This window comes from Papio anubis, chromosome 16 (genome assembly GCF_008728515.1).
Source record: "Papio anubis isolate 15944 chromosome 16, Panubis1.0, whole genome shotgun sequence".
Classification (NCBI taxonomy): Eukaryota; Metazoa; Chordata; class Mammalia; order Primates; family Cercopithecidae; genus Papio; species Papio anubis.
This window is the reverse complement of record NC_044991.1, coordinates 4,887,031-4,901,782: the sequence shown is the minus strand read 5'-3', so window position 1 is coordinate 4,901,782 and position 14,752 is coordinate 4,887,031. Positions and strand designations below refer to the sequence as shown.

At 39.2% G+C, this 14,752-nt stretch overlaps 1 protein-coding gene across 1 annotated transcript in view; it reads left to right on the top strand.

Annotated features, from left to right (window-relative positions):
* The window catches only part of ATXN10 (ataxin 10), a 177,887-nt gene that overhangs the window by 129,840 nt on the left and 33,295 nt on the right, over positions 1-14,752 (top strand). The window contains exon 10 of the mRNA XM_021921665.2: positions 9,358-9,421. Coding sequence (XP_021777357.1) covers positions 9,358-9,421 — 64 coding nt within the window. The remainder of the gene's footprint in view (positions 1-9,357; positions 9,422-14,752) is intronic.

The following is a 14,752-nucleotide window of genomic DNA, read 5'->3' as shown; positions in this document are numbered from 1 at the left end:
TTGAACATATACTTCATATAACCCAGCAATTTCATTTGTAGGTGTCTACCCGAAAAATGAAAACATGCACCCATGAAAAGATACAGATGCATGTGTTCATAGCACCTCTATTCATTGCAGATAAAACTGGTATCAACCCAGTGACCATCAACACATGAGTGGATAAATAAATGGTAGTATATTCATAATCAGAAAAAAAAACCCCAAAACTGATACATGTAACGACATGAATGAATCTCAGAAACATTGGAAAACACTTTTTAATAATCCCATTTGTGTTATAGAACACACAAAATATACTTGTAATGACAGAAACAGATGCCTAGGAGGAGGTGGGGCAGGCACGAGGTGAGTTGCAGTGATTGCAGAGCTGCGCAAGGAACTTTTGGGGTTGATGGAAACATTCTAAATGTTGATTTGTCTGTGGCTATGCAGATGCACTTGCAGTTTACTATATGTAAATTATACCCCAATAAAGTGCCTTTTAGAAGTAAAGAAAACGAAGCACCAAAGGGGATAGTGTGTGCAGGGCAGTGCATGAGGTTTCAGGCGTTTCTTCTGAGTAGGTCTCACAGGTTGGCTTGATGGGTGCTGTTTGGCTTTGGGGAGATAGGTGTTTTCCCCTTGGCTTCTTATTAGAGTCACCTGGAGAGTTTGTCTAAAACACTGTTGCCCAGAGATTCAGATTCATTGGTTCTGGGGTTGGGACCGCAGCACTGGCACCTTTTAAAGCCTCCACCAAGTGATTCTAAGTTGTAGCCGAGGCTGAGGAGCACTGGCCAGACTTTGAGTTTTCTCTCCAGAGAGTGTCTGCAACGCCCAGGCCACTTGCTTTTTTACTTCTGCTCAAGTCACACCATTTGTTGCTGCTCTGGCATTGGGGACAAAAGCAGCGGCTCAGGCCTGAAATGCCCCCCTGCTAAGTGGCACAAAACACTGTGGAAATAAATGCAACACGAAGATCGATGGTACTATATTTTTGTGAGACTTAGAATTGCTGTGTAAGGCTAAAGCCAGCAGAGGAGTATGAATGGAAATTACAAATCCAGACATACACCCAGTTCATGAGACAGTCAAGAACAACATTACACTAACTTAGAGTAACCCCATATCTACCAGATTTCTTAGGATTGTACAAGTATATCTTTCCATATTCAAACTTTGCTGAAGGACAACTATTGGTTGGTGAAAGATTACCATATCCAGCTCTTTTCAAATGTGGATGGTAAAGGAAACCTTTAGAATCTCAGAGCCAAATGAAAGTAATATTACAAATCATTCCCATTTCCTGTGGTCTCATGATGTGCTGGGCACCATTCTGAATGCTTTCCCACACAGTCCTCACTGTGGCCCTGGGAGGTGGGTATGGCCCTCTTATTTCATGTAAGAAATTTGAGACTTAATGAAGTTCAGAAATCTCCCCAAGGTCACACAGCTAACAGGCTGAGTGGGAATTCTCCTGTATGTGTGTCTGCCTCCCAGAGCATGGTATTCATATTCCCTCTGCATCGGAGGATGGTGAGTGAGTCCTCTCGGGAGGCCACTGCTTCTGTGTCTCCTGCAAGACAGTCAGTTTCACCCAGCAGCTGCTTCTGTGCTTCCAGCTTTCAGGGTTGGCTCTTGGCTTGCCTAGGATGGCATCACGCCTCAGTGGAAACCTTGCTGGAGCATTGCCACACCCAGCCTGGTCATTTGTTCCCTTCAGCATGAGGACTCTGGTTGTAGTGTTTGATTCTGTTTTATGGAGCTATGTCATAAATACATTTTTACCAAGTATTATTTAGGCTGGAGTCAGTGTAGGAGATGTGGGTCCACCTTTGTATTGTACTCTTGCCTTCTTTTTATATTTACCACTCAATTTGAGAGCATCCAGAATAATTGAAGCTCTGTTTTCTGTCAACCTAATATGTTTTCCCAAAGGAGTTTGGTTAGTAGAGTTGGGCCTGTACCCTTTGCAGAGTGCCTACTCTGGCATTAGTGGCTAATGTGGGAAAGAATAGTTAGCAAATCTATTTGTTGTCCTCTCTTTACACTTCATTTCCAGAGACTAAATGTTAATTTGTTTAATCCAGGCTTATTGTCTCCTGGAGATGCACTACCACGGGAAAGTGTTGACTGAGCTTGGCTCCTCAGTGTGAACTGTAACTTCTGACTCATTAATTACAGGCCTACAATCAACTCCCAACATGTTAGTAAAGAAACAAACAACTTTCTTGTTTAATGAAGTGCTGACAGAAGAAAACTTAATTGTTTCTCCCCTGCCCCCAACATTAGCTTGACACTTGTAGTTACAGCAGTAAACTTGGGCTTTGTAATAACAAAATTGTATCGTCAGTCACCCTTCCTGAAGGTGCTGTATTGGTGTCTACTTTTCCCAGTGACCTTAACCTGTGTTCATTCTTAAGTATAGAATTGTGTATTTGTCATAATGCAGCTGTCATCCTTGTCCAGAATAAGTCATTTATGTTGTAAACATTTAATGAACTTCTATAAATGGTTCCTTGTATCCTTTCCTAATGCAGCTGTATGAATAAGAAATATTTATCCAGGAACGCATACCCTCAGTTGACCTACAACTCCAGTGGAACCGTGATTTTTAAGAACTCTTTAGTTCACCTTTATTGCCTGCTTAAATTTCAGTTTTTAGTGTGTGATTTCATTTCCTTCAAAGAACATCTTACCCATTTAGCATAATATCTCAAGAGTTCTACTTTTTTTTGTAGAAAGTGAGGTGTTTTCCATGCATTGAATAATGAATCCTGAATACGTTTATTTCTCACTTATCCAGAAAAACTGGTTTTTGAAAATAAATTTGAAATTTTGCCTAATGCAGAGAGGAAGTGTAAATTCAGCTCTGTTGAAGTAATTGTTCAGTTTCTTCATGCATTTAGGAGCTACTGCCCAACTCCTTGTTCCTAAATGAACTAATTGCATTTAACAGTGTGAATGTCACCAACCACTGCTGTCACTCCCAGTGCTCTTTATTGAGCATTTACTGTGTGCTAAGCATACTCACAGTCTCTCTTTGAAGTAGGCACTGTCATCCGCAAGTCTTAGGGGAGGAAATCAAGTCTTAGGGGTTTCTTAACTTGCCCAAGGCCAGCAGATCTCATAGCAAGGCTTTGACCCCAGCAGTCTGGCTCCACAGTGGCCACTCTTAATCCCTATACCACACTGCCTCCCAGTTCATGAACTTCTTATTTCATCTTATCTTCCAGCTTTTGCACATACTCTTCCCCCTGCCCAAAACACTCCCACAGTCCCCTTTGCCTTATTTAATTCCTGTTCATTCTTCTCACCTTAAGCTAAATACCACTTCTTTAGGGAGACCTTCTCTGTGAGCCCCATGCTGTATGTTCTTCTAGCTAAACAAACTATGAGCATGAAAACCAACCTCAGTCTGGCGTGGAGATGCACCTGTGTTCTAGAAGGGTTTGGATCACACATTTGTGGAGAGCTGGTGAGGATCAGCTGGATTCTTTCTTCTCAGTGACACTTACAGGGCCCTTGCTTCGTTTCTGGATCTCTCCTTATCTTCACCCCAGTATCAGTCAGCACAAGGCAAAGGCATTTGGCATCTCTTCTTTCCCATTTGCAGACTTTACTGTGTGTACGTACCCCATCCAGCTGGTAGATGTGGGGCAGGTTATCAGAGGAGAAGTGGGGGTGTGAGGGCATCCTTGGGGAAGCTTTGGTTACAGTCTCAGGTGGGGTCATTACCAACTTGGCCATAAAACTCTCTCTGTGCTTCTCAAACACATGATCCCTCCCATCACACCTTCAGTGCCTGGAAAAAAATTACAGAAATTAGATGATTACCAATTAATTTATTCTCTTCTTCCTGCCGTTTGTAAAACAAGGATCATTAATAGATTCCTAGCAAGTCTGTGCATTAGAATCAGCTGGAGATCTGGTTTCTTTCAGTGGGACATGGCGTTTGGAATAGTTAATGTTCAGATGACTGAATGCAGTTTAAAGACTTCCATGTGGTTTTGTATCATCTTAGGTTATGTATATCTCACTAGGGATGTAAAGTCAAAATACTGTTTAATTCTGAAAAAGAACTTTATTTTATATTTCATTAGATTAATTTGTATGTTTTCAGTTTTTCTAACTTTAAATTTAATTTTTTTTTTTTTTTTTGGAATTCAACTTTTTTTTTATTAATCTAAATCTTAAATTGTTTTTTATTAATCTAAATAATAAAGAGATTTCCCAAAATGTAAAATAATGCTATTCTTTTTTTTTTTTTTTAATTTATTTATTATTATTATACTGTAAGTTGTAGGGTACATGTGCATAACGTGCAGGTTTGTTACATATGTATACTTGTGCCTTGATGGTGTGCTGCACCCATCAACTCGTCATTTACATCAGGTATAACTCCCAATGCAATCCCTCCCCCCTCCCCCCTCCCCATGATAGGCCCCGGTGTGTGATGTTCCCCTTCCCGAGTCCAAGTGATCTCATTGTTCAGTTCCCACCTATGAGTGAGAACATGCGGTGTTTGGTTTTCTGTTCTTGTGATAGTTTGCTAAGAATGATGGATTCCAGCTGCATCCATGTCCCTACAAAGGACACAAACTCATCCTTTTTTATGGCTGCATAGTATTCCATGGTGTATATGTGCCACATTTTCTTAATCCAATCTGTCACTGATGGACATTTGGGTTGATTCCAAGTCTTTGCTATTGTGAATAGTGCTGCAATAAACATACGTGTGCATGTGTCTTTAGAGCAGCATAATTTATAATCCTTTGGGTATATACCCAGTAATGGGATGGCTGGGTCATATGGTACATCTAGTTCTAGATCCTTGAGGAATCGCCATACTGTTTTCCATAATGGTTGAACTAGTTTACAATCCCACCAACAGTGTAAAAGTGTTCCTATTTCTCCACATCCTCTCCAGCACCTGTTGTTTCCTGACTTTTTAATGATCGCCATTCTAACTGGTGTGAGATGGTATCTCATTGTGGTTTTGATTTGCATTTCTCTGATGGCCAGTGATGATGAGCATTTTTTCATGTGTTTGTTGGCTGTATGAATGTCTTCTTTTGAGAAATGTCTATTCATATCCTTTGCCCACTTTTTGATGGGGTTGTTTGTTTTTTTCTTGTAAATTTGTTTGAGTTCTTTGTAGGTTCTGGATATTAGCCCTTTGTCAGATGAGTAGATTGCAAAAATTTTCTCCCATTCTGTAGGTTGCCTGTTCACTCTGATGGTAGTTTCTTTTGCTGTGCAGAAGCTCTTTAGTTTAATGAGACACAATTAAAAATGATAAAGGGGATATCACCACCGACCCCACAGAAATACAAACTACCATCAGAGAATACTATAAACACCTCTACGCAAATAAACTGGAAAATCTAGAAGAAATGGATAATTTCCTGGACACTTACACTCTTCCAAGACTAAACCAGGAAGAAGTTGAATCCCTGAATAGACCAATAGCAGGCTCTGAAATTGAGGCAACAATTAATAGCCTACCAACCAAAAAAAGTCCAGGACCAGATGGATTCACAGCTGAATTCTACCAGAGGTACAAGGAGGAGTTGGTACCATTCCTTCTGAAACTATTCCAATCAATAGAAAAAGAGGGAATCCTCCCTAACTCATTTTATGAGGCCAACATCATCCTGATACCAAAGCCTGGCAGAGATACAACAAAAAAAAGAGAATTTTAGACCAATATCCCTGATGAACATCGATGCAAAAATCCTCAATAAAATACTGGCAAACCGGATTCAGCAACACATCAAAAAGCTTATCCACCATGATCAAGTGGGCTTCATCCCTGGGATGCAAGGCTGGTTCAACATTCGCAAATCAATAAACATAATCCAGCATATAAACAGAACCAAAGACAAGAACCACATGATTATCTCAATAGATGCAGAAAAGGCTTTTGACAAAATTCAACAGCCCTTCATGCTAAAAACGCTCAATAAATTCGGTATTGATGGAACGTACCTCAAAATAATAAGAGCTATTTATGACAAACCCACAGCCAATATCATACTGAATGGGCAAAAACTGGAAAAATTCCCTTTGAAAACTGGCACAAGACAGGGATGCCCTCTCTCACCACTCCTATTCAACATAGTGTTGGAAGTTCTGGCTAGGGCAATTAGGCAAGAGAAAGAAATCAGGGGTATTCAGTTAGGAAAAGAAGAAGTCAAATTGTCCCTGTTTGCAGATGACATGATTGTATATTTAGAAAACCCCATTGTCTCAGCCCAAAATCTCCTTAAGCTGATAAGCAACTTCAGCAAAGTCTCAGGATACAAAATTAATGTGCAAAAATCACAAGCATTCTTATACACCAGTAACAGACAAACAGAGAGCCAAATCATGAATGAACTTCCATTCACAATTGCTTCAAAGAGAATCAAATACCTAGGAATCCAACTTACAAGGGATGTAAAGGACCTCTTCAAGGAGAACTACAAACCACTGCTCAGTGAAATAAAAGAGGACACAAACAAATGGAAGAACATACCATGCTCATGGATAGGAAGAATCAATATCGTGAAAATGGCCATACTGCCCAAGGTAATTTATAGATTCAATGCCATCCCCATCAAGCTACCAATGAGTTTCTTCACAGAATTGGAAAAAACTGCTTTAAAGTTCATATGGAACCAAAAAAGAGCCCGCATCTCCAAGACAATCCTAAGTCAAAAGAACAAAGCTGGAGGCATCACGCTACCTGACTTCAAACTATACTACAAGGCTACAGTAACCAAAACAGCATGGTACTGGTACCAAAACAGAGATATAGACCAATGGAACAGAACAGAGTCCTCAGAAATAATACCACACATCTACAGCCATCTGATCTTTGACAAACCTGAGAGAAACAAGAAATGGGGAAAGGATTCCCTATTTAATAAATGGTGCTGGGAAAATTGGCTAGCCATAAGTAGAAAGCTGAAACTGGATCCTTTCCTTACTCCTTATACGAAAATTAATTCAAGATGGATTAGAGACTTAAATGTTAGACCTAATACCATAAAAATCCTAGAGGAAAACCTAGGTAGTACCATTCAGGACATAGGCATGGGCAAAGACTTCATGTCTAAAACACCAAAAGCAACGGCAGCAAAAGCCAAAATTGACAAATGGGATCTCATTAAATTTAATTTTTTAAAGTTAGATAAAACACAGAGGATTCCAAAGTCAGAATTATACAATGCACATTCACAGAGTCTCCATTCCTGTTTCCTCCACCCTATTCTCCTCGTTATCCTGTGGATAACCATTATTTGTTTTTGGTTCTTTCATTGTTTCTTGTTCAGAGTATTTAAAAATACTCCTTTATCACACACAAGATTCTCATATAAGGCTATTAACATGTCGTAATCAGGCTACATCTCCTGGCAGTCCTCCCACAGCAGTTCATCAGCAATCTTCTCTACTCACATTTGCAGCTGTATAGCAGTCTACTGTGTTTGTACCATAGTTTATGTAAGCAGCCCCCATTCGTAGAGACTTGAGTTGTTTCGTAATAAGTTGTGCTGCACCCAGTATCATTAGTCATCAGAAATGCGCATCAAAACCACAATGACATTCCACTTCACTTACACTAGAATGCCTAATACAAAAGACAGACAGTATCAAGTGTTTATGAGATTGTGGAGATGCTGGAACCCTCATACATTGCTGGGTGAAAATGTGAAATACTGTAAACACTGTGAAAACAGTCTGTTCCTCAAATGTTTATAATTGTCATATGATCTAGCAGTTTGACTTGTAGGTATATACCCAAGAACAATGAATACTTATATCCACTCAAAAACATGTACACGCACATTCAGAGCAGCATTATCATGACAACCTAGAGGTGGAAATAACACAAATGTCCATTAGTGGGTGAATGGAAAAATACAATGTGGCATATCTATACAATGCACTGTTCACATTACTCAGCCATGAAAAGGAATGAAGCACTGACATGCCACAACACAGGTAGACCTTGAGTGAAAGAAGCCAGGTTCAAAAGGCTACAAGTTGCTCAGATTATCTGACTCCGTTGTAGGAAATGTCCAGAATAGGCAAATCCAGAGAGACAGAAAGCAGATGGATAGTTGCCAAGGACTGGGGGGAGGGAGAAATAAGGAGTGACTGACTAGTGAGTGTGGAGTTTCTTTTAGGGGTTAGGAAAATGTTTGAAAATTGGATCATGCTAATGGTTATATAACTGTGAATATACTGAAAACCACCAAATTGCACACTTTAAAAGTATAAATTTTATACTTTGTGATGATGCTCAGCAAAAAATGAACCGGGCCAGGCACGGTGACTCATGCCTATAATCCCAGTGCTTTGGGAGACCAAGGCAGGAGGATCACTTGAGGCTGGGAGTTTGAGACCAGCCTGGGCAGCATAGTGAGACCTCATCTTTACAAAAAATAAAATAACAAAATAAACTGTGCTGTAATGAATAACCTTATTTCATGGGGTAGTGTGTTTTTGATCTGTAATTTCAGAAATGGGGTTACTGGATCACGTTTCATTTTGCTGCTTACACCCTATTCCCTTTCATGGGAGTTGTACCATTGATCATTCCCTCCAGCAGTGTACGAGCGTGCCTGTTTCCCTGTGGCCTCACCAATAGCATTTGCTGTCAGACTTGGTTATTTGTTAGTCTGGCAGGTAGGAAATGTTGTGTATAATTATAATTTGCTTACCTCTGATGAGCAAGTTTGAACATATTCTGATGTCTTTTTAGTTTATTTGTATTTTTGGTGCCATTTATGTTTCATGTATCTCACCTGTTTTTCTATTGTATTGTTGGTGTTGTTTAAATTTTTACAAGTTCTTTATATATTGAAATATTAATCCTTTGCAAATATCTTCCAGATCTGTGATACCTTACAAATAGTTTTCCCAGTTCTCATTTGTCTTAAAAACAAATAGTCAGATTTTAAAACCTTTCCCCTGTTGCTTCTGGATTGAATCATAGTTAGGAAAGCTTTTCCTATTCCCAACTTAGAAGAGGAATTCACCCATTTTTTTTTTCTAGTACTGATTTTTTTTGTTATTATTATTTAAGTTTAGATCTCATATCCATCTGGAGTTTATCTTGGTGAACAATATTAGGAAGTGATCTACTTAGATTCTTTTTTATACGGCTACCTAATTGCCCCAAATTTTTGAAGTCCAGTGAAAAGAAAAGTATCACTTTTTGTTTACATTGTTTTATATAGTTCTGGGTTGATATAGGTATTTCAGATAATAGGGCAAACAGTATTACAACATTGAATAAGAAAACACAAAAGGAACAAGTCATCTGTAATCTCTGACTATAGCCATGCTGTTTTCAGTGTATAAACTTATCTTCTTTCTCTCTAGGTAAATGAGCTGGATGGTATCCCATTGATCCTGGACAACTGCAACATCAGTGACAGTAACCCCTGTATCCTTGCACGTGAATTACCATGCACAAGTTTACAGCTGGGGCCCCTAGCAAAACAAGTCCCTTTCCTCATGTTCATTCAGTATGTAGCTAGCTGCCTTGCTTGTTTACTTGTTCCTAAGAACCAAATCATTTTCTCAGAGTTATGATGCTGGAATATCATTTCTGTAACCTTTGTAACATGGTAAGCTAAGTTTTTCAAGGTGAATAAGACATTCCAAATGAGCATGTGGCCAAAAAGCACTTTCAAACCTGGGGCGGAGGCAGCCCATGTAAGGCACTGTGCTGCACATCACCAGCATCACCTTTCCAGTGTGTGTGTGGTCTTCAGAGTAAACATGAACTATGGTATATTGTTTTGCTATAGAGATTCTGAGTATCCAGGCTTTGGGAAGTCCTATTTTAACAAGAGTTTGGCAACATAGAAACATGAGCACTCTGACTCCCTAGGAAGAGGAAGGAGCATTTCAGTGGTGCTGAATTCTCATCTTCGGAGGGTTTGTCCTGCAGCCCTCTGCTGCAGAAGCTGAGAGCGCTGGCTCTTGCCCTTGCTTGGGTTAGCCACCCTTGCTGGAGGGTGTTCTGCAGGGACCCTGCCTTTTTCCTACCAGTTCAAGTAGTTGTACTATACGAAACTAATGTAGTACAGTGGTCACTAACCAGGGACCAGATACAGCTTGTTTAGATTTGAGATAAAACCTACTATTTAATTTCACGAACTTCCCTGGTGAGAGCCAAACTCAGTTGTGCCCCTTGTCCTGGTCACTGCTTGGCTGGGAGCGGGGCAGGGGTGAGTAAGGTTACTGCAAGGACTGGGAGTGTAGCCTGTGGGAGGCAGTGAGGAGCCCAGCCTAGCACTGAGGAGACCGAGGAGGGGGGCATTTTAAAAATAAAACTATGGCTTCTGCCAAGAAAAGAAAAGCAGCTGATGAAAATCATGTGTTTCAAAGTAAGTAGACTGAGCAATGCTTATTATTTGTGCTGAAGATACTGTCATTTGTCTGATTAGCAATAGAAAACAATCTATTTTAAAGAGCACAGTAGCTTGTAAGTTCAGTCAGGAAAAGACAAATACACAGCCTCAGAAGACTCCTCTTCGGAGTAAAGCACATTTGGTTCAGTGCATGGCATTATCATGAGTCCCTGCAGGCTGTGCTCATTAAAGAGTGTTGACATTTTTTTAGCCCCTCGAAAAGGAAAGAAAAAAGAAGAAAGCTTCTAGTCACGGGAAAGCAGTACAAGAATGTTCAGGTACAATTGCAGATGTTGCATTTCCGAATGAAAATGATGATTTATTATGAAAAAAGAAATTCACTCACAGTTTCCTTTTACATTCCCTGAATTGACCTTCTAGTGAAGAAGGGGTTTTCATTGCTAGTCTTTGGCTTTTAGCAAACACCAAAAAATAAAAAGACCGTTGTACACTAGCACATCGTAGGCCTACAGATGCTCACAGCACCTTCCGCCTTGGTGTCCTCCTTGCCAGATGGCCATTCGTTCATTCACTTCTTCCTTCAGGAAACATTCATTCAGTCCCTCTTGTGTGTTTACACCCTTTGCCTTATTGAACCCTGACAACACCATGAAGCAGTTACTATTACTATCATCCCTATGTTGTAGATGACGAAATAAAACTGAGTCTCTAGCTTGCCCAGAGGTCAAAACCAGATTTTATACATGTGAGTGCCTGACCCTTAGCCACTTCCCCACACTGCCTTCTTACAAGTCACTGGGAGGAGACAGAGCACATGCAGAGAACCACGTAAACATATTCATGTAGTGGACAAACGATTCAGAGTTACACGTTTAAAAAAAAAGATATAGGATAGCTACATCTTTAGCTAGATAACTGGCTTTTAGAATGATAATCAGTGAAACATTGCAAGATCATGGAATCTCCTGTGAATCTTTAAGAAAAGATGAAATATCACAAGCATCTTTAGTGTTATGTGTATTCAGTAATTCTTTGGAGTTGTATTTATTAAGCCTACCAGATTTTAAAGGCATATAAAATGTAGTAAGATATGAGACCCATACTGAAATATCAGCGCAAAGGGAGAATGACAGTTGAATGGTCGGAAATGAAAAAGCATTACAACCTAGAGATTCAGTTTTTAGATGTGATCTATAAATTAAAATCTGGCCTTCACAGTAGTAAAGTAAATAAGGACATGATACGATTACAAAATTTACCTTATTCCATCGGTAAAACTGCATTAATGCTCCTTCCAGGCTATTCCCCAAGAATTATCTGATGACTCTGACTTTAATCCTCACTTCCCATTCACTCTTTTTCCCCTGTTCTTGTGGATTTTTTTCCTTTTTTTTTTTAATTCATGAAAATAATACACCTATATGGGGGTTTTTAAATACCAAAAGGCATTCAGTAAGGGAACAATATGTCTAGCTCCACTTTCTACACTTTCTACTTCACTTTCCTAGCTATTTCTTCTAGTAGTTACTTTTGTATACCTAAATAATGTGCTTTACTGCTGTTTCTTGATATATCAAGTTTTGGTGTGACCTGTTTATTTTATGACATGAGCATTCACCTCCTGTGCACCACCTCCTCCCCTCCCTCCCTCGTGCTTCCCCTGGAGTTAGGACTGCACATCCCGTTCCCTGTTGCCCACGCTGTGAATGAGGCTTAGCATCTTCTAAAGTGTTTGCTGTTTGAGGGGGGTGTGTGTATACGTTACAGTGTCCTTGGTCAAACCTTTTGCCCATTGGGATATTTTTCTTCATTATTCGTTTGTTAACACATCTTTATGTATTCTAGATTGAAGTTCTTTGTCAGCTACATGTGTTGCTAATATTTTCTCTTTCCTGTTCTGTGATTACCTTGTCATTTTCTTTATAGTTTCTTTTGAATAACAGAAGTTCTTAACTTTTAGTCAAATTCATCACTTTTCCTTTATGGTTAGGGTTTTTTGCACGTGTATCTTGTTTTAAGAAGTATTTCTTTACCCTGAGGTTATGATGATGATAATATATTATCTTTCAAATGCTTTACAGTTTTAACTTTTATATGTATGTCTGTAATTCATTTAGAGTCAGCTTTTGTGTATGGAGTGTGTTAGAGTCTATTTCTATTCTCTCCAGATGGCACACAATTGTCCCGGCCCTAGTTACTGAAAAGAACATGCTTTTGTTCACTGTAGTGCCACCTTTCTCAGAAGTATTGATATAAGTTTGGGTCTGTTTGTGGACTCTGCCTTCTTTTCCATTCATCTTTTTGTCTATCCCTGCACCAGTATGATGGTCTTAATTACTATAGCTTTCCAATATGTCTTGATAAAGGATAAGTCAGTTCTTCCAATTTGTCTCTTGTTTTTTAACAGTGTTAGGACCATTTTTGATTTGTTTTTTGCATAAAAGTTTTAGAATCAGCTTATTAAATTCTACACATGTGTACACACACATACATGTATATACCCGTACACACACAAATAACCTCATATACCACTAACAAAAACAATTTAAAGCCTCCACATACTGAGTTATTCATTGAAATTACATTAACTAATGTAATTTAGTCAGAATTGACATACAATACTGAGTTTTCAACCCATGAACATGTTATACCTGTCCACTTATTTAGGATTATTAATTTTCAATTTTACTCTTTTCTGTATACTTCTTGAACTCCATTACATGGATTTTCGTATGTATTATTTTGTTGCCATTCATTTAAAAGTGTTTTTCAATTTTTATTGTAACTTCTTTTTTGACCCGTGGATTATTAGAAATTCATTCTAAACAATTGAGAATTGTTTAGTTATCTTTTGGAGCTTGATTTCTGGTATAAATGCATTGTGATCAAATAGCACCTACTTGATATCCTCTGTCTTATGAAATTTATTGAGACTTGATTTATGACCTAGTAATATGGTCAGTTTTTGCAAATGTTCTATGTGAGCATGAAAAGCGTGGCTGTTTTCCAGTAGTTGGGTGTAGTAATTTATATACATATATTAGGGCAAGTTTGTAAATGGTGGTATTTAAAACTTTCAGGTTTTTTACAGATATTTTTGTCTACTTTGATTTATCAATTAGAGAGAGATATTTTAAAATAATCAGCCTATGATTACGGATTCATCTAATTTTCTTTTTCATTATATAAATTTTCCCTTTATATGTTTTGAGGCAAGGTTTTTAAGTAAAGGTATATAATAGGTCCTGAGAAATAGTCCTGTTATCATTATGAAATGACCCTCTTTATCTCTAAAAATGATTTTCTGCCTAATATTAATATAGCTATCCTAGCTTGCTTTGGATTGGTATTTACATGGTACAGTTTTATCAGTCCTTTTATTCTCAACCTTTCTGTCTGAGATGTGTTTCTTGTGTAAAGTATATACAGTCATGGGCCACATTGTAATGTTTTGGTCAACACAGACCCATATTCAACCTTGGTCTCATAAGGCTGTAATACTGTATTTTTACTGTACCTTTTCTGTGTTGAAATACACAAATACTTATCATTGTATTACAGTCACCTACAGTATTAAGTACAGTTACATGCTATACAGTTCTATAGCCTGGAAGCAGTGGGGTATACCATACCGCCTGGGTGTGCAGTAGGTTACTAGGTAATATAGCCTAGAATGTGAGTACAATCTGTGATGTTCACACAGTGATGATATTGCCTCCATCCCCAGTGCCACCATCCAGTCCACACTTGCATTATTGCTGGCCCTGAACTTAGGCAGTGACTTCCTAACTCATCTTGCAGCTTCTGCTCCTGCTGGGTCTAGGTGATTTTTGATTCCCCATTCATTCAGTGTGATGATCTTTTAAAACCAAAGCTGGATCATTCCTCTCTGACTCTCCCACTCCCCAAACCACCTCACATAAGCATACCCCTGTTCACAGAGCCTCCTAGACTGCCCGTCATCCTCAGAATAAGCCCAGTCTATCACATTCTAAAAGGTCCTCTTCATTTGTATCCAGTGCCGTTCTCCCCTTCGTCAGCATTCCCCAGGCACATCTACCTTTTTGCTTCCAAGAGGGATCCCAGTTCCTGCGGGAAGGCAGTTGTCCGAGCACATCTCTGCTTGTGCTCTTCCTGGGCTCCGTCATCCTTGTGCTTCACACCCGGCGTTCTGTGTCTCTTCTCTCAAGTCCCAGCCGAGATGGGCCACCCCCGCCGATCCCTGCCAAAACTTGTTCTGTTCCTTCAGCTCATCACAGGTTATTGTTAAATATGTGTGCATTTATGTCTGGATTACCCGCTGGATTAGGTTTCCTAAGGGCAGGGATCAATGTTTCTGTGTTTCACCTCAATATAAGTATGCCATTGTCTTGCATGTAGTAGATAACCAAAAAATG